The sequence below is a fragment of the Pleurodeles waltl genome, chromosome 10 (genome assembly GCF_031143425.1).
Source record: "Pleurodeles waltl isolate 20211129_DDA chromosome 10, aPleWal1.hap1.20221129, whole genome shotgun sequence".
NCBI lineage: Eukaryota > Metazoa > Chordata > Amphibia > Caudata > Salamandridae > Pleurodeles > Pleurodeles waltl.
Window position 1 is genome coordinate 882946042 of NC_090449.1, and position 22497 is coordinate 882968538.

A 22497-nucleotide genomic window follows, 5' to 3' on the forward strand; every position below is an offset into this window, starting at 1 on the left:
AGTGAACATTTTTGTTGGCCACCACACTTCCTCACACTTTCTTCTGTTACAGCGTGTGCTGGCTCTCCCTTCAGTTTGCATTTTATCCCAGCCGTGATCCTTTCTAGATATTCACACATGGGAGCCAATAACTCTTGTGCTCATGGCGGCCATGGCGCTTTGAATTGACTCGCTTCTGTCAACTGTTTTACTTTTAATTTTCAATTTATGTGGCAAGAAAAGTCAATTTAGAATTTACAACGCTAATAGCTCTACCTCGAGCAAAACAGAGACCCACTGCATTGCAAATGCTTGTTTTACCAGATTCCAGTCCCTTTTCTGCTCTTGTGTTCCAGCTGCACTTGGGAAACGCGAGCGAAAAATCATTTGGTTTAACGGATGTAGGTCCTCACACAGTAAATCTTGTAACTCTGCAGGATAGTAATTCTGCCTAACTCATAATGTGGGTCTTAGTAGGCAAAACAAAAGGGAATACATATTTCACAAAAGGTAAACGTTTTGACCCTTACATTTATTAGTAGAGCACAGTACTCCAGCAAACCTGTTGCGGTTGCTGCTGATTCTAAGATCTAAGCATTCCCACTACTATTCAAGTGACTTTTTCCTTCCTTAAAATACCATAATCATGAACTTGCTACATTCAAACACTTCTGATCTTAAAACAGTACGTACCCATTATCACCCCTTTCACAAATGTAGCCAAAAAACTGTAAATATGCACTTAATTCGGTGCCGATGTCTTTTCTTGCCACGTAGACAGGTGCACATTGCCATGTGGTTTATTTTTCTAGGATTTCATATAGTCTCTCTCATTGACAGCGTTTTGTACTGATGTGGGTAGGTACAGATGTACAGGGCTCAGCAGCACTGATAATGCTCACAGGCATTCAACCGATTTTTTGTTTGACAATGTATTTGAGATAGGAAGATGTTAGAAGTGGAAGTGATCTGGTTACATGAGATAGAAATGAGCTGTGCTGTGCTATTTGATTAGGGCGATCTCGGCCCAATATCCGTGTCTTCTGTGCTCTTTATTTGTCTTTTCCTCTCCCAGTGTGCGCACAGTATCTCTGTGCCTGACTACGCCAGTTTCTCCTTTTGTCAATGTATGTTGGAATGTGTCCCCTTTCTCATTCTGCATGTATCATTTTACCAGCCTGAATGTCAGTCTTTTGAGTCCCATTTTGTACTTCCAAGGCTCCCTGACTCTGACTGAATGTCAGTGTCTCAGTATTCATGTCAGTGTATCCTTGACCCACACCTGCGTCTCCATGCTCCATCCCCATGTTCATTATTTTCTGCCTTATTGTTAGAAATGGGGTCTCTGGTTGGCAGTCAGGTTACCTCCTCAGCAAGGAGCATCACTCTAGTCAGGGTAAAAGAGAATCAACCTCAGCTAACCCGTCCTTACCCCCTTGGTAGCTTGGCATGAGCAATAGGCTTAACTTCAGAGTGCTAGGTGTAAAGTATTTGTACCAACACACACACTAACTTAATGAAAACACCACAAAATGACACAACACAGGTTTAGAAAAATAGAAAATATTTATCTAAACAAAACAAGACCAAAACAAAAAAATCCACAATACACAAGTCAAGTTATCACTAGAAATGCAAAAAGAGTCTTCATGTAATTTTAAACACAACGCTAATGCTGTTAGTGTGAAAATGTACCTTGGGTGCGAGTGTGCGTCAAAAGGGCTTGCGATGCGTCAATTTCACTCATGAGCAAGACCTTGCATCGTTTCTCCTTTAGTCAGGTCGGCTTGCGTCGATTCTTCTCTCCGCAGGATAGCGATGTGTCGATCTGGTTAGCACTCTCAGGTCCGGGCAGGCCTTGCGTCGTTTTTACACACCCAGCGGTGTTTGCATCAGAAATCCAGATGCCCGATGAACCGAAAACCACACAGCATGGGTTGCGATCTCACCAGCCTCTGTCAGCGATGCTGTGCATTGTTTCTCCAGCCCCGGGTATCGATCTTTGGGTCATGTTGCAGAGTGTCGATTTTCAGCCGCAAAGCCAGCTGCGCTTCGATTTTTCAGCCGCAGATCGGAGTCGCATTAATATTTTCCCCGCACCTCATTCTGTGTGTGGATTTCTCACTCTTGGGCTGCCAGCTTCTCCTTTCAGGGTCCCAGGAACTGGATGGGCACCACTTGGCAGAGTAGGAGTCTCCAGAGACTCCAGGTGCTGGCAGAGAGAAGTCTTTGCTGTCCCTGAGACTTCAAGTAACAGGAGGCAAGCTCTAAATCAAGCCCTTGGAGATCTTCACAAGAAGGAAGGCAACACAAAGTCCAGTCCTTGTCCTCTAGCCCAGGCAGAAGCAGCAACTGCAGGATAGCTCCACAGAGCACAGTCACACGCAGGGCAGCTCTTCTTCCTCAGCTCTTCAGCTTTTCTCCAGGGAGAGGTTCCTCTTGGTTTCCAGAAGTGTTCTAAAGTCTGTGGTTTTGGGCACCCTTCTTATACACATGTTCTCCTTTGAAGTAGGCCTACTTCAAAGCAAAGTCTCTCTTGATTGTGAAATCCTGCCTTGCCCAGGCCAGGCCCCAGACACTCACCAGGGGTTGGAGACTGCATTATGTGAGGGCAGGCACAGCCCTTTCAGGTGTGAGTGACCACCCCTCCCCTCCCTCCTAGCACAGATGGCTCATCAGGAAATGCAGACTACACCCCAGCTCCCTTTGTCTAGGTTGAGCTGCAACCAGCCCAACTGTCAAACTGACCCAGACAGGGAATCCACAAACAGGCAGAGTCTCAGAAATGGAATAAGCAAGAAAATGCTCACTTTCTGAAAAGTGGGATTTTCAAACACACAATCTTAAAATCAACTTTACTAAAAGATGGATTTTTAAATTGTGAGCTCAGAGACCCCAAACACCACATGTCCATCCGCTCCCAAAGGGAATCTACACGTTAATCAGATTTAAAGGTAGCCCCCATGTTAACCTATGAGAGGTAAAGGCCTTGCAACAGCGAAAAACTAATTTAGCAATATTTCACTTTCAAGACAAATAAAACACATTACTATATGTCCTACCTTAACCAACCACTGCACCCTGCTTTTGGGGCTACCCAGGGCCTACCTTAGGGGTGTCTTACATGTAAGAAAAGGGGAGGATTAGGCCTGGCAAATGGGTACACTTGCCATGTCGAATTTACAGTTAAAACTGCACACACAGACACTGCAGTGACAGGTCTGAGACATGATTACAGAGCTACTTATGTGGGTGGCACATCCAGTGCTGCAGACCCACTAGTAGCATTTCATTTACAGGCCCTGGGCACCTCTAGTGCACTGTACTAGGGACTTACTAATAAATCAAATATGCCAATCATGAAAGAACCAATTACATATACATTTTGTAAAGGAGCACTTGCACTTTAGCACTGGTTAGCAGTGGTAAAGTGCCCAGAGTAACAAAAACAGCAAAAACGGAATCCAGCACACATCAACAACCTAGGAAATAGAGGCAAAAAGTTAAGGGAGACCATGCCAAGGATGAAAAGTCTAACACTTATTATCTGTTGTACTCTGCTGAGTAACCATGTCTCTCTGTTCCATTGCCATAATTCAATCCCTGACCCATGATCTGTGGCCATATGTCAGAATGTCTGTACCTCAACTTTATTAGTATCCGTCATTCCGTTTGTAACTTCATGTCCCCTTGTCGATAGCTCCATGTTCAAATGCTCTAGTGTTTGTATTTTTCTATATGCTTAACCTTGTCATACGACTCCGTTGCTTATGAATTCATATTACTTTCTGCCTACTTATAACAGTGTCTTTGTTTCCCTTTTCCAGTGTATGTGCTTCTGCAATGTGTTTGTGCCTACATGCCTGATTAACCACATTTTCCTAATCCAACATTCATGTCTTCGTCTCCTCTGGTCCCTGGCTGCCTGATCAGGATTCTATCATAAATTATGAGGAAACATGGGGGTCACACTGGCTTTAATATGCAGGTAGTTTGAACCTTTGCTTGGACGTTCAGTCTGTACTTCCTAAGGGGGGCTAAGAAGAGGGCTCAAAGAGGAGTTACATCAAGTCCCTGGAAAAAAGAGTCACAGGGAAGTCCCATCTTATGGTCTATCTCACAGTAAGTTACCTTGGAGAAGAGTGCTTCTGATAACATAAATAATCAGATACTTTTTACAAGGAACACACCTTTAGGGCATAAGGAAAGAGAGTTATTCTTGATGTGAGCTGCACAAGATGATGCCATCCCATCTCCCAAAATTGTCATGCTCAACAGACTCAAGAACCCAAATAGTTCATGCTCAACGGGCACAAGAACCCAAACGGTACAACAGAGTTGTGCTTGGCCGCCCATTCATGCTGATTGGTGATAGTAGCACACTCCGCGTTGGAATGTGAGCGCAAACGGCACCACGCATTTGCCCATTCGTGCAAACATTTTGTTTTTCCTATTCTGTGCATTATTGATGGGCCTATTTTTAAATCCCTACTATATCTTAGCCATCCATATTTTCTCCAACTTAATTTCCCCTGTTTTACATTTAGGGCCAGATGTATCAAAATTTTTGCAATCGCAAATGGCCCAAAAAGCCGTTTGCGATCGCAAAAATGTGTTTTGGTATGTAATCACTTTGCGATTCGATAACTTGTTACCGAATCGCAAATTGCATTTGCGACTACATACCAATTCGGTACTAGGAAGGGGCGTGTCAAGGCCGTCCCTTCCCAATACCGAATCGCAGAGGTATGTTTGATTGTTTTGTGACTGTGAATGTGGTTGTGAAACAATCACAGTTAAGGGAAAACGGGCTGCATTTAAAAAACAAAAGATTGCTTTATTGAAAAGCAATGATTGCAATCTACCTCATGAATATTGATGAGGTAGGTCCATTTACGAGCCCTTGCGCATCGCTATATGAAACTCCTGGGGTTTCATACATTCCAATAGCAATTACTTAATTGCGATTCACTAAAAATTGCAATTAAGTAATCACTATTGTAAAGATTGATACATCTGGCCCTTATTTCCTTATTGTGTGTATTGGTTTATTTTACGTTTTCGTCCCTTTGGGCATGGCACCACCACTGGTGCAGCCTTGTGGCATTTTTAGCAAGGGGGCGGTGGCGCGCTTGTTTTTTTTTGTGTGCAGCACCACCTCTCCTCCATGATGGCAGCAGGCAGCAGGCCTGGCAGTGGGTACGGCCTGCGGGAGTGTCAGCTGCTGTGGGGCAGGGTGCATAGTTGCATCTGCCAATGTACTGGGGTTAGGTGCACCCAGCAGCAGCTGGTGCACCTCTGGGCCAATATCCTGGACCCGGACCAGGAGAGGGACTTGCTCGACCTTTGGGGCGTGTAGGTTGCAGGGCTTGGTGAGTACTAGTAATTAAGTATTGTTAATTTTGTTGTGTCCTATCATATAAGGCTATTTTGTTTTCAAATAGCATGCTGCTCACACTCAGAGGTAAATTAAGTCAACTTAACATTATGAATACTATGTGATCCACTTTGAGCTAGCCAGGTGCTAGGTGCTACCTATTTCTGCTTGTTGCTATAGGTGCTCGCTTGGGCTGATTATTTAAGAAGGTATGCTGACCCCTCGGTCCTCCTGCCACTAAGATAGTGGTACTGTAGTAGTAGTAGTAATATAATATCAGTTGTTCTATGTGCCTTTCTTTTTATGTAAACTATACAATCTCAAGCAATCTTCCAGTGATGTGTAGAATGCACCTATGCATTGAAAAGGGAAACTGATTGAGCTGACCCATCAAAAGAGGTTGGGATTTGTGAAGCAAAGATCATTTGATGCAATACATTAGTATTTCCAAATGTAGTTTTGAAATTTGAAATAGGTCTTAGGCAAGTTTTCAGAAATTAGGCATAGGTCAACTTGATAATTTAGGCAACCTGATTTAGAAAATTACAATGTCAATATGTTACTGCCTTTGCCTGTCAAAATATGTTGTAGGAGATTAACTGTACCACTTATCTTCTTTGTTTCTTACATCAGCACCCAAGGGCAAGAAGAGGACATCAGAGGGTCAGGCCGAGGACCTTGCCACCACCAGTACCGTGGCGGGTGGAAGTTCCATTGCCACCACTAGCACCATTGACATGGAAGATGGCTCTGCTGGCCCCAGTAAGTTCTTGTTAACATTATTTATTTCTCTAACTTTTACATCTTCCCATTAGATTATACTTTTTTCAAATGCTCTTCATTCTACTTAATGTATATTCTTGTTATCCCTTCCTGTAGTATCCTTTTTACTATATTTCCTGTTTCCGTAGCTGACTTCCTCCTTTGTCTGTACTAATCTGGAGTTTAATCTTTGTTCTGCTTGTTTATGCTGTCCCTCTCCTCTAACTTAACACCCTGTGGACTGGTACTGTAAGACTAAGACACTAGATTAGCTAGTCTACAATGAAAGTTGCAGAGTTGGCAGACCCAAGTAAGCTCTTCTATATTTGTATCATGCTCATGCTCAAATGGTGAGAGAGTTGCCATGGTTATGGTGACCCCCTCTCCAATGCTGTATTGTTTGTATTATTATAAAGTATCCCAGAGGTTCGATAACAGTGCAGCATGGCAGAAAAGCAGTATGAGGAAGGGTCCATTGCATTTACCAACCAAAATAATATGCCCTTCATTGACCACTGTATTCTACCCCTGCAAATGACTCAGAGTCACCATCATATCTCTGCCCCTCCATTATGACTACTGGCTTTTCTAACATTGTCAGCCAGCAAAATGCCCAAAGTGATATTTTAGATGGGAGAGAAGATACTAGGAACTGAACTGTAGTCATGCGTTGTGGTTTTATTTTGTGGAAAAAAGGAGGGAGGTGTAACTGGCACCTAAAATGTGCAATGCTTACCATATTAATCATCATCTGCCTCTTTGGAGCCAGGGTAGACTTGAGAGGCATTTGGAGAAGAGCAGGGTCATTTGAATCAAACATCATATTTGTTCATTGCAGCTGCTCCAGTTGCAGATTGCAGAGAACAGTTAGTTTACCCATTATTGACCTGTTTGATTTACTAGTAGGTCCCTAGTATAGTATACCAGGTGTGCCCAGGGCCTGTAAATCAAATGGTACTAGCGTGTGTGCAGCACTGATTATGCCACCCACATGAGTAGCCCTGAAACCATGTCTCAGACCTGCCACTGCATGTCTGTGTAGATGTTTTTACTGCCAGTTCGACCTGGCAAAGCCCCTACTTGCCTGGCCCAAATCTTTCCATTTACTACATATAGGTCACCCCTAAGGTAGGACTTAGGCAGCCCCAATGTTATGGTGCAGTGTATTTAAAAGGTAGGACATGAACTGGTGTGTTTTACATGTCCTGCTAGTAAAATACTGCTAAATTCAGTTTTCACTATTGCAGGGCCTATCTCTCCTACAGGGTAACACCTGGATTGCCTAGAAATATCTTGTAAGTTTAATTTTCAATTGGGAGCAGATGGAGAGTTGGAGTTTGGGGTCTCTGAACTCACAACTTAAAAATACATCTTTTGGTGAAATTGGTTTGTAAACTGTAAGTTTGAAAATGCCACTTTTAGAAAGTGGGCATTTTATTGCTTAACCCTTCTGTGCCTCTTCCTGGATGTGGAATACATTTCTGGGCCAGGGTGACAGTTGGGCTGTTTGTGAATTCACTCTAGACAGTCACACAAAGGGAACTGAGTGGGACTGCCACACAACCTGTTTCTTTGCTATGCTGCCCCAATGCTTGCTTCTTCTGTGCTGAGAGTGAGAGGACTGGAATTTGCTTTATACATCCTGCTTCTAAAGGTTCTCTCAGAGCCTGGAATTAGCTTGCCTCCTGTTAGAAGTCTCAGGGACATCAAAGCCTTCATCTGCTTGTACCTGGCCTCTCTTGCTGAGAGTCCTGCATTGCCAAATCCAGTCTTTGGGCCCTTAGGAGTGAGTTCTGGTGTAACCAAGAAGAAATCAAATACATCGACCCCAGAGCGACTTCGGAATTGGCGCTGCTCTCACTCCGCAGGAGTGACCAGAGAGATTGTCCCTACTTCAACAGGGTGCAAACCACTGCCAACTAGAGACCCCATTTCTAACACTGAAGTAGATGCCTGAACCAGGAATGGCATCAGAGATGACAGCAAAGGAAAGGTGGAGAAGTCACCACAGAAGCTGGAACAAGTTATGTAGCAGGCACCAGAAGAGGTTGTTGCTCTGTTTATGGAGCTTCCTCAGGACCTGTGGTTGACTCTGCTGAACGTTGAGTCTGTTGACATGACCAACCTCTTGAACTTGAGTGACATTGAGGTGTATCATAACCCCTTCACCTCTTATTTTATGTTTTCTCCTCATCTCTTTTGATTACTTGGAGAATAAAAAAGAGTGCGACTTTGAGGCCAAATTCAATCTTACTGGTGTCTGCTCTGACCCCGATTGCGGGTTCATGCTTCTTGTTGGACTTAGCATGCACAATGCTTCATTTTTCCACTTCCTTGAATCATGCTTTGGCCTCACGCACCACAAGCACACCTTTTAGGCATCAGATATGGATAATTGGGCATCGAAGGAAGAGCAATACTTCAATTCTAATTTCGTAAGAGAAACATTCTGAGCACTGCATGCAATGAAAACATTTTTTGAGAAAAGAATCAATGTGAAAAATGTGAAAAGTCATTGAGAACCATTCAGTGTTAAAGGGTGTAGAAACAGGTGAACTGACACCAGGAAGCCAAGCTGGCATTTTATGTCTCCAATAAGTTTCTGGTGCCAAGATAGAACAAAACCACCTACCAGAAAGGGTGATCTATTGCAAAGTGTACAGATCCAATATGGAACCTGGGGCTGTTGAAAAGGTGATCAAAGTGCTCATTGAAACAACTTTAGGAAACCAGTAAAAGGAGTCTCACCTTACCAACTGCAAGTTCATTTCTTCAACCACCTTTGAGGTGCAAGTTAATTCTTTGGCACAGAAATACCCACCCTCTCAGTCTTAAGAAATATCCAAATATCAACTGAATCTCAAATGTAAAATCAATTTATTCATAAACAGAGTAAGTCAAATTCAAAATTTCAGGAATAAAAACATAATTGGCATATATACACTGCATGAAATATAAAAGCAAAGTAGGATTGATATATTGAATATTGAGGCTTATTTCATCTGATATCTTAGGATAATAGAACACAAAAGAAGACAAATGAGCAAAGAATATTATTTATAAAGAATGTAGTTGAAATAGTTATATCATTTTACACCTTACATTGTCATTTTCATCAGAAGGGTCCTTTTCGGGTAATCTTAATAAATCAGCAAGTGCAATGTCAGTTCTGATTATTCCATTGGAAAAAGTGCAATGCCTCTAGTCTGGAAAGCACCCTAATCCGAAAAATAATGGCCTAAGCATTCATTCATTCATTCATTACTTTACTTTATTCGGTGCAAAAAGACCATAAAAGACATCAAATAAATTAAACATACAAATTTCTTAATCATAAAAGTTCCTAAAAGACGTTATTAATACATTTTCCGAATGCCGTGAGCAGCATGTATGAAATTTAACACAGGCTGAATTATGTCCATATTTCCCAAATCATGTAAGTGGGAATAAGCAAGCTGGCTAGTTCTAATGCTGTTAGACAGGAATAATGGACGTAAAAACCTTTTTCTTGAAACAGCATATAAAGTGCAAAAAAGCATAAAATGTAATGTACTTTGAGATGTCTTTCCATCGCAACAACAACGAGGGAGGTTCTTGAACCAGGTTCCACATACTGGGAATGCTACCAGGTAGTGTAAAGTATTTAAACGTAGCCTTGTAAGTAAAAACCTTTGTCACTCGTGATTAATAATGGTCAAATACAATTTTGGTTGAAGTTGTTGTGTCTCATGTCTCATCTATAATCTCGTTACACCAGAGGGTGGCTCCGTGGCCTGATTTTTCTGCCAGAATATGTCTTTAACCTTCTTGATGTCCTGTCTTGTTAGAGTATCAGGTTTTAAAAAAAAAATCTTCTAATCCTAATGATGGGAGAGAGAGATAAACATATCTAAGCCAGGGTATATCCAGAAATCGTGACAAGAGGAGACAATCCTGTATCACCTTTCTACATAAAAACTCTTCTGGCTTAGTCCAGATTTTTACCCACAATATTACCTGTTGAAGTTTTATATAGCTAGATATGTATCTCAAACCTACTTCTTTATGACCGAACATTACTGGTGTAGATTGAGGGACTGCTAATAACCTTCTTAAAAATGTATTTTCTATAGTCTGAAGTCCTGTACATTCTGCATGCCCCCAAACCCCAGCTCCAAATGGCGCAATAGAAAGACTCTTAGAAGAGAAAACAGTCATCATTTCCTTAACAAGTTTATTTCGGAGTCTTTTCGCAAACCTAAAAACAGCTTCAATGGCTTTTTGGAATTGTATTGAACGTATATTAACAAAAAATTTCCAATTAAAATCTACATCAATGGGGACCCCCAGATACGTAAAATGTGGGACCTTAAATATCTCATGCCCGTCTAAAATGATTTTTTTCGTTTTTGCTAATTTGGGTCCGGTCTTCATCACAAATTACTTAGTTCTGTTAATTTTAAGACCGAGGTTCCCCATAAAAATATTACAAGCGTTTAATAAAATCTGGAGGCCATTTGCTGTCCTTGAGATGAGTACTGCATCGTCCGCATACAAGAGTACATGGATTGGAGAATTGTTGATTACTGGGGAATCCTTCTCTGATTCACAAAGAAATTTCTCTGACCCATTTATATACAAGAGAAAAAGAAAAGGGGCAAGGACACATCCCTGTCTGACCCCCTTTAATGAGGGAAATTTCTCTGTCTTACATCCCTCCTGGGAATAGCGAACCCGAGCCTCTGTACAGGCGTGAAGTTTGCTAAGTATTATAACTATATCTTTATCCACGCCCATACCCAGCATGACCCTCCACAATTTCACCCTGTTAACTGTGTCAAAGGCACAGGACCGATCCATAAATGCTAGATGTATGCAACCCCTTTTGGCTTTGGTATATTTCTGAACTATAAGAGTCAAGTTAAGAGTTTGTTGGGCGAAAGCCAAATTGTATTTCTGAAAGGGAGTGAGATTCAATCTCCCATTCTTCTAGCTTGTTTAGGATCACTCAACCTAAAATTTTGACTGAACTATCCAATAAAATAATTGGGCGATAGCACAAGGGATCTGCCCTATCTCCCTTCTTAAAAATCGGGACGATGATCGCCTCTTTCCAAGAATCTACTAGAGGGCCTACCACAGCCGATCTCAAGCCATTGGTAAGCAGTGTTCCCCAGAAATCTGGATGTGCTTTATATAAATCGGCAGGGATTCTGTCTGGGCCAGGGGCTTTTTCAGAGGGGCAATCTTGAATGGCTTGTTTAACATCATCCACACTTATAATATTGCTAAAAGCAAGACTTAACTGATCATTTCCTGCAAGCTTCAGACAGTTTAACGTTTCTGATTGAACACTTGTCTCTATGGCGAAAGCTTTTTAAAATTAGTCCACCCAAGTCTTTGCTGGAGTAACAGTGTCCATGGGTGTCTCATGTTTATCATTCAGCATTGAAGAGTTGACCACACGCCAAAATGCAATTGTGTCTTTGATTTTACTTGCAACCATCAGTTCCTCCCATGCAGATTCACTTAGCTTTTGCTTTTGGCAAGTGCTTCTTTATAGTTTTTCCTAGCAATCTTAATAGCTTGTCGATCTTTGGGAGATGCATTGATTGTTTTCTTTAACTTGCTTAAGGATGTGGTACATGCGTGGTTAAATCATTTTGAGCCATGGACTTTGTTAGCGTGAGAGGGCTGTAATTTCTCCGCCATATGCTTTGTCAGAGAGGAAAATGCACAGACAATTTCATGAGGGGCCCTATCTTCATCCAGGGATGTCATAACATCTGACCATTTGTTCAGGAATAGATCTTTAAAGAAGGTATTACAATTTATCTTTCCCCATTTAATTGTGAGTCCTTTTCGGATGAGAGCTTCATAGCAGGGTGTCGCTTCCCTCTTCTTGAATCGCTCGTCAGATCTAAATTAATCACGATAGATAAGGGGTTATGGTCACTAATACAGGTCGGGGTCACCCTGAATTGTCCTGCAGAGGATAACTCTCTAGAGTAAATAATATAGTCAATAGTAGTGTGAGTATCCCCCCTTACAAATGTTGGTATACCTCTAATAACTGGTGTGGGGAAAGTAAGAGAATTTACTGTTATCAGAGAGTTAAGAGCGGGAGTGTTTAAAATGTTGAATGGGATTATCATTTTCATCCAAAAGTCCACAGCAATACAAGAACTCTGGCTCACACAGGTGGGCATTAAAATCACCAACCCAGACTATTCTTAGGTCCTTTTTACTAAGAGTTGTTACCTTATGTGTTAACATCTCCAAACTACTGACCAGACTTATATCAGAATTATCAAAGGTGGTATTATAATAGTTGATCAGTAGTATATCAAATGGCTCTGCTAATTTCAAAGATAAAGCCAGAAAAAAAAGGAGATGTGCCCACAACACGTGCTTCCATCCCTTCGGCCTCCACAGATAGAAAGGTAGCCAAACCGCCCTTAGCTCTACCTGCGGAGGCCTTAGTTGCAGGAACACTATGGGGGTCATTCTGACCCTGGCGGCCGGTGGCCGCCAGGGCCACCCACCACGGGAGCACCGCCAACAGGCTGGCGGTGCTCCCACGAGCATTCTGACCGCGGCGGTTCAGCCGCGGTCAGAAGCGGCAAGTCGGCGGGCTCCCGCCGACTTACCGCTGCTCGGGGGAATCCTTCATGGCGGCGGAGCGCGCTCCGCCGCCATGAGGATTCTGACCCCCCCTACCGCCATCCTGTTCATGGCGGGAAAGCCGCCATGAACAGGATGGCGGTAGGGGGGTCGCGGGGCCCCTGGGGGCCCCTGCCGTGCCCATGCCAATGGCATGGGCACGGCAGGGGCCCCCGTAAGAGGGCCCCGCAAAGTATTTCAGTGTCTGCCTTGCAGACACTGAAATACGCGACGGGTGCCACTGTACCCGTCGCACCTTCCCACTCTGCCGGCTCGATTACGAACCGGCATCCTCGTGGGAAGGGAGTTTTTCCCTGGGCTGGCGGGCGGTCTTTTGGAGACCGCCCGCCAGCCCAGGGAAAAACTCATGATACCCTCCGCGGTCTTCTGACCGCGGAGCGGTATAATGGGGGCGGAATTCTGGCGGGCGGCCTCCGCCGCCCGCCAGAATCAGAATCACCCCCTATATGTGGTATAGCCATTAATATGCAGGGACTCTGTGAGCCAGGTCTCCTGGGAGCAGATAAAAAGATTTTCTGTCACTTTATCCAGTCAGAGTTTCCAATTTTTGATTTTAAACCTGCAACATTCCAGGAAATAATCCCTAGGGCTGTCATACCCTGTGTGTCATATATGTCGGGGACTCCCTTAGATTGTGAAGGGGACTGTGGCAGTATATTTGTCTCCAGGGGGCCTGGCAAAAAAGGCTCGATTACTAATGGTCAATCTAACTGCTCTAGTGAGGTCAAGGGCTCATACCTGTTAGACAATGTCAAGACAGTGTCAAGGGAGCTAGAGGGACCAGGGTTGCTGAAATTCTGATTCCCAGGATGAATTGGATCAGGATAGCATGGATTTGATGTCAGGAAGATAAACTTAGTCAAACGTTGTAGTCTTATAGGCCCTACAGATGGTCTCATAGTCAAAAGATGGTGGTACAAAGCATTGACAACCCAGGGACTCCTAAAGTTTATTATAATACAGTCCCCAGGTGATGCTTTAGAGGATGAGCCAACCCAAGGGACCCTTCTTACAGTTAAAATGTCCCTATGAAAATCTACCCGTCCTCCCGAATGTTTTCCTACCTAGTGAGTCACTTTATATAACAGTGACACATGGGATTCGGGGTGAGTCTTTTCTAGTATAGGGACATTTTACAGGATTAAAATATAGGGGGCACATACCAACGGAATCCTCTGGCAGGCTACTTGAGTTCTTGTAATCTCATGACCCATTAAGCCTTCCCGTTTGGTTGTACCCCACTGAGACTGTAAGTTTATAGAATCCTGGAGTACCTCTGAGTTCAGAGGTTTTTGGGTTGGGTTCTGGGCAGGAGTCAATCTATAGTTTCGATGCTGTTGAATGGGTGGAGCTGGTAAGCATTCAGGGGCGGAGTGATTGTTCTGAGGTTCTGCCCTCGATGGTATAGATTTTATGTTTATTATAAGTTCAACCTTCTGCTCGAGGATAGCCACTCTTTCCAGAACTGATGAACACAGCTTTTTTATGTCTCTAAGTTGATCTTCAATCTGAGAAAAACTGGTTGTAATTGGATCTGAATTTTTACAGTCTTTTGGCTGTTTCCCTATAAATATTTTTTTTTTTAGGGTTAGGTAGACATTTCCTCTTGATCTTCTTAGTTCTTGAAAGGGGCTCTCCAAAGTCATACCTGTCTGCAGGAGATCCAACTTGATCTGTGGGGGTTACTGCAGTATGGGGGGGAATTACTTGCCTGTGTTTTTTGGAGGTGGACTCTCTGGAGTTGTAGGAGTAATTAAATCAATTTCTGTTGATACACAAGGGTTTCCTATCTTAGTCTTGCTTAGTAAAGATGTTACAGGCAGAGTCCTTCCCTCCCCCCTACCCTTTCCTGCTTTCTCATGAGACGACTCTAGAGTGGCTTCTACTCTCCCTATCTCCGTCTCAATCGCACCCATTACTGAAGTTAGGTAGCTTGTTATTAACCTAGGTGGGGGGGCCTCCTTAGTGAGCTCCCTTCCCCCATTGTCTCCCTTACGTTTTCTCATTTAAACAAGCTAATCCTTTATCCAAGAGAGAGGCGCCGTATACTTCCTTAACAAGTGTGTTAGTCTCGGTACCCCAGGCTAGGGAGAGGTAAAGCCAAGTTATACTCAGGGCCTGCTTGGCTCAAATTGTCCAGCCACAACCTTCGGCCACACCAAACCCCCTCAAGTTGCAGCGCGGTAGGCCTTACTATTGCCTTGCGCGTATTTCGCATATATTAATCAGCAGGGTACAGGGGACAAACTAATTTTAAAAATAAATAAATTTTAAATACCCAAGTCACAGATAGCGCAGACTCCTCTTTGCCTTCCTTAAGTCAGTGGCTCTCCATAAAACAGGGCCTCCAGTAAAAAAAAAGAGGAAGAGAAAGGGAGGGGGCCCAGCCCAGTCTCTTCCTGGTGATGACGGGCGAATGACGGAGCGCGTCCTTGGTTTTAAAGGGCTCCTGCCCTGGGGCACCAACCAGCAGCCAGCAACGCGCGCTTCCTGCAAAGCGGGAGCGCGTCCTTGGTTTTAAAGGGCTCCTGTCCTGGGGCACCAAACAGCAGCCAGCAACGCGCGCGCTTCCCCTAAGCATAATTCTCTTATGCTGACAAAAAATGACCATGCAGAAGAAAGGGAGTTGTGCTAAATTTAACCCCCAGAGCACATGGACAATATCCAACATTATCTTTGATTTACAGTCTCTTTATCCACCATGCTGGGTTAATTCTTATCCTCACTCAAAATAGTTAAGTCCTGTAGATGTTTATTAGGGGGCTTAGACGTGTAGTAGAAGGTCTCTGAGGAGTCTATACAGAGGAGTAAAATAGAAAGTTTAGATTGGAAATATTCTTTGTCTAAACTGTCACTAACTTCCTGCTTTTTTTATTTAGTAGTTTTTTTGTATCTTGGGCAGAGTAATCATGTCCTCAACTTGTACCAGTTTTATCTCTAGTCTTGATTTAGCCAAGAAACAAATAATAGATTGAGAAAGTTCATTGGTCCCATTTATTAGGGCCTTTCAGACTATATTACAGGCTTTCATGGTATCTTTTAGAAGTCTTGAAGAGTGTAGAAATCGACAGCACCAAGACGGAGCTAAAAGATCCCATGAAGTTAGATCCAACTCTATTATTATATTTGCTGTCATAACACTGGAGGGTAAGGAGAAGATTTAAACAACTACTTTCCAAGGCATACCACATCACCCTCAAGTTTTTTATGGAATGAACGGAAGCCCTCCAAACCATGAGTCAAACCTCTTTAAAACATTTTTTGTGGCCACTAGACTAGCTTTGAAAGCAAAAAATAAGTATCCCAACATAGAAGCGGCTTTTTAAACACTTATAGGCATGAAGTAGCTCTATGAGCGTTTTCAGAAGAACATTTTGGGAGACCTACACTAAACTGATGATTTGGGCCCACCTGTACAAATGTCAGGTTTTGCAACTTGCAAATTGCGAGATTTAGCGACTCACAATTTGCGAGTCCCAAAACTTGATCTACACCGGTGTCTCAGACACTGTTTGTGATTCGCAAGTGGGTCGCAAGGGACCTGCCTCATTAATATTCCTGAGGCAGGTCGCAATTTGTGACCCATTTTGGAATGGCCACACTCACAGGGACGGGGGTCTGCTGGGGTCAGCAGACCACCATGTCTGTGACTGCTTTTTAAATAAAGCAGTTTCTTTTTTTTTCTTTCAAAGAAGCCCATTTTCCTGAAAGGAAAACGGGATACAAAAAAAAGTGAAGAGTTTCTTTTTCATTTTTTTAGAGATGGCAGTGGTCAGTGGGACCATTGCCTGCTCTTGAAAAATGTTGGTGCCCCCATTCCTAATTCCTGATAGGGAAGGGGGAACCCTTCCTGTTTGCGGATGGGTAACCACCAATTTGAAATTAAAGGTCACTGCAATTTGTTTTGCAACCACACTCCTGGTGGCAAAACAATTATACATCCCCCTACAAATCCAAAATAGGATTTCGAAAATAGGAAAATCGTTTTTTGGTTGTAAATGTCCTGATTCTGCGTAACAGGCCATATGCGACCAAATCAGGCCTTTTGTGACAAAAAACACCCCTTAGTCTCTTTCAATAACATCATTAAATAGTTAATTTGTCAAAATTCGCTCACAGCTGAAATCTCTATTTGTCAGTGCACCCAGTGTGTGGTCAATGGGAACGAAATCATATGAGAAATTGGGCTGTTGGGTGAATGGGAGGTGATCTCTGTTCAAGTAACAGCCATAATCCCTGTCAAAGTGAACCACAAAAGTCACTAAATTAACCTGTCCTTAACCCACTGGCAGCTTGGCACAAAAGCAGTCATGATTAATGTAAAGGAAATGTGTAACATATTTTTGCAGTACACAAAACAGTAATAAAGTGAAAACAAAAAATCCCAAACGAATTTAGAAAAATAGATTACATTTTAATTAATTATTTGACACCAAAATGACACAACACCTTTAGTGGAACCAGAGTTATGAATTTTTTAAAGTTTAAGTTAAATCTTACAAAATCTGATCTTCATTACCTATTGTCCTGGCTCCTATCTATTCAAAATTTTACTGCCAGGCTCGAGTGTTGTCTTACACTTAGATCTGCATTAGTTCCATTAGTGAAACACCATCACTGGCTCCCTACTCTGGCATTATCGTCCAATTCCTGTGCCATGTACACAGAGCCCCTTACTCTGGTTGGCCCTACTACCTGGGCAGTAGAATAAGTTGCTTTCAATTTATTAGAGCGCTAAGGTTTCTTTATTTGTCTCTTACTCAAACACAAGATATCCTCCGTGCTAAAACGAGAGCCACTCCTTTTGACATTTAGGGCCTGATTTATGAATAGTTAGCGCTGCCTTTGCATCATTTTTTTTATGCAAAAGCGGCGCAAACTCACAAATGAGTTTACGCTGCTTTTGTGGCAAAAAATGACGCAAAGGCCGTGCAAACTTTTTTATAAATCAGGCCCTTAGGCCCACATTACAAACCTGGCGGTCGGTGTTAAAGCATTGGTAATACCACCAACAGGCCGGCGGTAACAAAAATGGAATCATGGCCATGGCGTAAACTGTCAACAGATACAGCCACTTTAACACTCCGACTGCCACAGCGGTAGTAACAAACACCGCAGCAGTAACCGCCAACAGCCAGGCGGAAGACAATGTACCGCCCACCCCATTACAACCCATCTATCCACCAGCTTTTCCTGGGCGGTACTAATGCCATCAAAAGCACGGCGGAAACAGCACTTTGAAGGGAAACAACTCACCTCTCGACACTCACAGAAGAACCAGGACGCCATGGAGCCCGAGCTGCATGTCTTCCCCATGCTGGTGTATCTGCTCATATACCAGGAGTACCAACGGCGGTGACCATGGTGAGTACTGCACCTAGCACATAGGGGAGGGGGGGGGAAAAAGAGAGTGAAACACACACATGCAACACCCCCACCCTCACCCCCAACACCATACACACAAACACATGCAACAACATTATATATACACCCCGTAACCCTCAGGAATAACGCAAGGACAAAAGGAATTGAGTCAAATGAGTGTTATATTAGAAATAGTTAGAAATATGTCACTAATTCAAAAACAATATTTACAAAAGGCAGGACAATGTCCACTCAAAATGTCCGTGGCCCACTGGGCCAAAACACATAGGCCAAGTCCACACTTGACTCCTGCCTCAATACGGAGAGAACACTGCAGGGGCATCAGGTTGAAAACACAGAGGCACCTCAGAGGGGTGGGGAAGGGGGGCACCTCAGCCGGAAGATGGTACAACGGCACTGCTCCAAGAGGGGGCTCCATGCCCACTGCTTGGTCCTGGGGAGTGCAAAGCCACAGCCTCTCAAGTCTCTCAAGTGGGTGTGTTTGCCCATTGCTTGGTCCTGGATAGTGCAAAGCCACAGCCTTTTAAGTGGGTGCCAGATTTCCACTGGTTCTGGAGGGGGCTTTGTGCCCAGTGTGCTTCATCCTGCCAAGGATAGGGTGAGTGGATGCCTTCTTCCACTTGTTCTGGAGGGGGCTTGGTGCCCAATGTGCTTCATCCTGCCAAGGATAGGGTGAGTGGATACCTTCTTCCACTGGTTCTGGAGGGGGCTTGGTGCCCAGTGTGCTTCATTCTGCCGAGGATAGGGTGAGTGAATGCCTTCTTCCACTGGTTCTGGAGGGTGCTTGGTGCCCAGTGATGCAGCACATGGGGTGTGCAAGGTCACAGTCACTCACCTGGGTGTCAGATCCACACGATTTTCTGTGGGCAGGATGCATGACACAATGGATGCATGACTACAGTCCATCCGCCGACGGGGATGGCTGTACAGTGGTTGCAGTGCCGGTGCAGGGGGTGGTGCTGCTAATGGTGGGGGGAGGCTCCAGCCCTTCCCCTGCAGCCTCGAATGGCTGCCCACTGGGGCTGCTGCTGCTGGTGGCGGTGCTGGCTGTGGGGAAGGTGGCGGTGGTGGCCGCGGGGCAGGTGACGGTGCTGGCCGCTGTGCAGGTGGGGGTGCTGGCCGCGGTGCAGGTGGTGGTGCTGCAAGTGGAGAGGGAGGGTCCAGCCCTTCCCCTGCAGCCTCCAACAGCTGCCCACTGGGGCTGCTGCTGCTGGTGGCGGTGCTGCTGTCCGTGGTGCAGGTGGCAGTCTTGGCCATAGGGCAGGTGGTGGTGCTGTCCAAGGTGCAGGTGGCGGTGCTGGCCGCGGTGCAGGTGGCAGTGCTGCCAGTGGAGGGTGGAGGCTCCAGCCCTTCCCCTGCAGCCTCGTACGGCTGAAGTGCCATAGCTGGTGTCCTCTGCCCCTTCCTGCCCTTGGCAGATGGTAGTGCCTTCTTGCTTCTGCCAGCTGGAGTCTTTGCCCTGGCCTTGCTGGCTGGTTGTGCCTCCTTCTCCTTGCTGGATGCTCTCCCCTATTTGTCCTTCCTGGTGGTGGAACCTTCTTGCCCTTGGCAGGTGTTGGTGGCACACTGGCTGGGCTGACTGGTGCCTCCTTAGAGCCTCTCAGAGCTGCAGAAACCACAGCGGACGTGGACTTTGTGGCTGAGGTGCTGGGCTGGGATCGGGCCACTCTACCCTGAGGTGAAGGACAGTGGGGGAGGGGTAGGGAAGAGGTCAAGGGTGGTGAGGAAAATCTTCTTAGGGACACTGGGATGGGAAAAGGGTGAAGGTTTGGGAGTGGTTGTAGGAGGTGTCAGTCTGCTGTGTTTGGGTGCAGGTGCATGAGCTGGATGCTGTTGTGAGGTGGATGGCTGTTGGGTGGGTGTGCGCTTGCGTTTGTGTACTTTGAGAGGAGGGGTCACAGACACAGTGGGAGAGGACACAGGGGACATGTGCATGGATGTGGGGGTGGTGACTGCCAGTGAGGGGTGTGTAGTGATAGGCGTGCTGGTGATGGAGGTAGTGGATGAGGATGTAGTGCATGCTGGTGTGAGTGGAGACTCTACTTGAAGGGAGGTGCACAATGAGGAGGAGGGGGACACAGTGGAGGTAGTGAATGTTGGTGTGTCCACTTCTGGATGGTGCTTGTGTGAGTGCCTGTGGGATGATGTGTGGTGCTTGTGTTTGCCTGAGCCACTTCTGTGTGTTGATTTTGGTGAATGCTGGTGTGAAGGCGTGCTTGGGATAGGTTGGGGTTGAGGGCATTGGGACTGGAGGTCAATAGCTGCCTCACTGAGGGTAACAGGGCTGACTGGGGCAGGGCTTGAGGTGCCTGGGAAGAAGGAGATGTCCACTGTTAGAAATGGGGTTTCTGGTTGGCTAGAGTATGCACCTCAGCCAGGCAGAACCTACCCACTCTGGTCAGTGCAAGGGAGTTACATGTCCAAGATAACTCCTGCTCACCCCTTGGTAGCTTGGCACGAGCAGTCAGGCCTATCCCAGAGGCAATGTGTAAAGCGTTTGCATCACACACACAACACACAACACACGTGATGCAAAATGTACACCACAAAGTAAACACAACACTGAGCTATGTAAAAATAATCTGTATCGCACAAAACATAATTAGACCAACATTACACGTAAGTATTACCCTGTTACCTTAGCAGTTGTCAGAATGTTACACAAGTTACTAATACTCTGCAAGAATACGCAGTTGTCATATTAGAACACATAAGTACTCAGGATTCTGCAATATATGCAGTAGTCAGGAATTACAATACGTTATATGCACTTGTAATGAATAACCCCTAAATACCCATCTAGGGAACATTAGAAAACAGATCACAAGTCATAAAAATACATATCAGCTTGTCACTCCCATAAAAGAAACATCAGCACATATATGTAATATTATGAAAGCAGGTAAGGTCTATACTAGGCTCCTGGAGCCCATATTCCCTAAAAGGTACCTGGTTGTGATGAAGAGGCACTCCCAGTGCCTAGAAGACGAGCAATGGGGCCCCCAGCACTCCTGTGCGCAAAACAGGGGCCCCTGAGGTCTCTTGGGAGAGAGGGGCGGTCTGCACCCCCTCTACAATGAACAGAAAGGGCCCCTCTGGGGACCTGTGATCCTTGTGGGCCCCCCCTGGCCTCTAATGGCCCTTTCCAAAGGGGGGGCCCAAAGCACAAAAGATGCGAGTATTAGGGGCGCTCGCGTCCCTCACGCAGTGACCGGGGGAAAGGGAATTCCCTTCTCTCCCCGTGTCCTGCTTGGGAATAGGCAGCCGCCCTCGTCCACGGCGCGGCTGCCTAAAAGGCCAGAAAAGTTACAGAAACCGGAGCGTTCCGCTCCAACTGCAGAGACCGAGGAAGGGGTGCTCCCCGCACCTTCCCCGAGTTCTGCTGGGATGCTCTTTGCAGCTCGGACCCCTCCTGGGGCCTGAGGAGGCACTCGTCCGCACCCGATGTGGTGCGCAAGTGCAGGAAGCTGCTCCCAGGCCGCCGGGAGACATCTTTAAAGAAACTGGAGGCAGCTGGTGCCCCGGGGGCGCTCCCAGAAGCGGGACGTGCCTTGGGGGCGCCGTGAGGAGCACGCTTCCTCCGTTTCACTTGTTTACATGCCCCAGGGGCACAAGACACAGCGCGGACCCCACCCTAAAGGAAAGAGTTAGAAGCCCGGGTTGCAGCGGTGATTTCAGGCAAGAGAGCGCTTTTAAAAGCGCGTGGGCTCGTTTACAAGCCCGGGCTGCGGCGGTGATCTTCTGCAGACAAAGAAGATGCCTCAAAGTGCACCTGGGCCCCAACGAGCGCTCTCACAGCACTACAGGCAAAGCTGTAGAAATCGTGGCAGGGGTCAGGGGCCACAGCACCCTGCCTCTGGGAACAACAAAACAAGAAGAAACACAGGGCTAGTGGGCCCAGCTACAGGCCAGCACAAGGGGTGCAGATGGTGGCAGTTCCTCCTAGTGACCAGGCAGGTCACAGGTCAGAACAGCAGCAGCAGTCCAAGGTGGTTTCCTGGTGAGTCCAGTCATCAGCGTTCTGTGTCCAGTTTCAAGTTCCAAGAATGTTCAAATTGTGGGGGAAATTCCCCTGTACATATACTGGGTTTACAGTGTGTTTTACAGTGGTAAGGAGAGGAGGTTCGAGCCAGTTACAACTGGTTCTGGGCGTGCCCCCTCTCTCCTTTCAGCACAGGCTCCAAACATCAGTGGGGGGTAAACAACCCTATTGTGTGAGGCCAGGGCACAGTCTTTACAAATGCAGGTGTGCCCCGCCTCTCCCTTCTCTCAGCCCAGTAAGGCTTTACAATATGTAGATGCACCTATCTGACACCTCCACCCTCCCTGTG

General features: G+C 45.5%; 1 protein-coding gene across 1 annotated transcript in view; it reads left to right on the forward strand.

The window, feature by feature from the left end:
* The window catches only part of LOC138261986 (metalloreductase STEAP4-like), a 166701-nt gene that overhangs the window by 44304 nt on the left and 99900 nt on the right, over positions 1-22497 (forward strand). Inside the window, exon 2 of the mRNA XM_069211598.1 lies at positions 5990-6118. Coding sequence (XP_069067699.1) covers positions 6094-6118 — 25 coding nt within the window. The 5' untranslated portion in view covers positions 5990-6093. The remainder of the gene's footprint in view (positions 1-5989; positions 6119-22497) is intronic.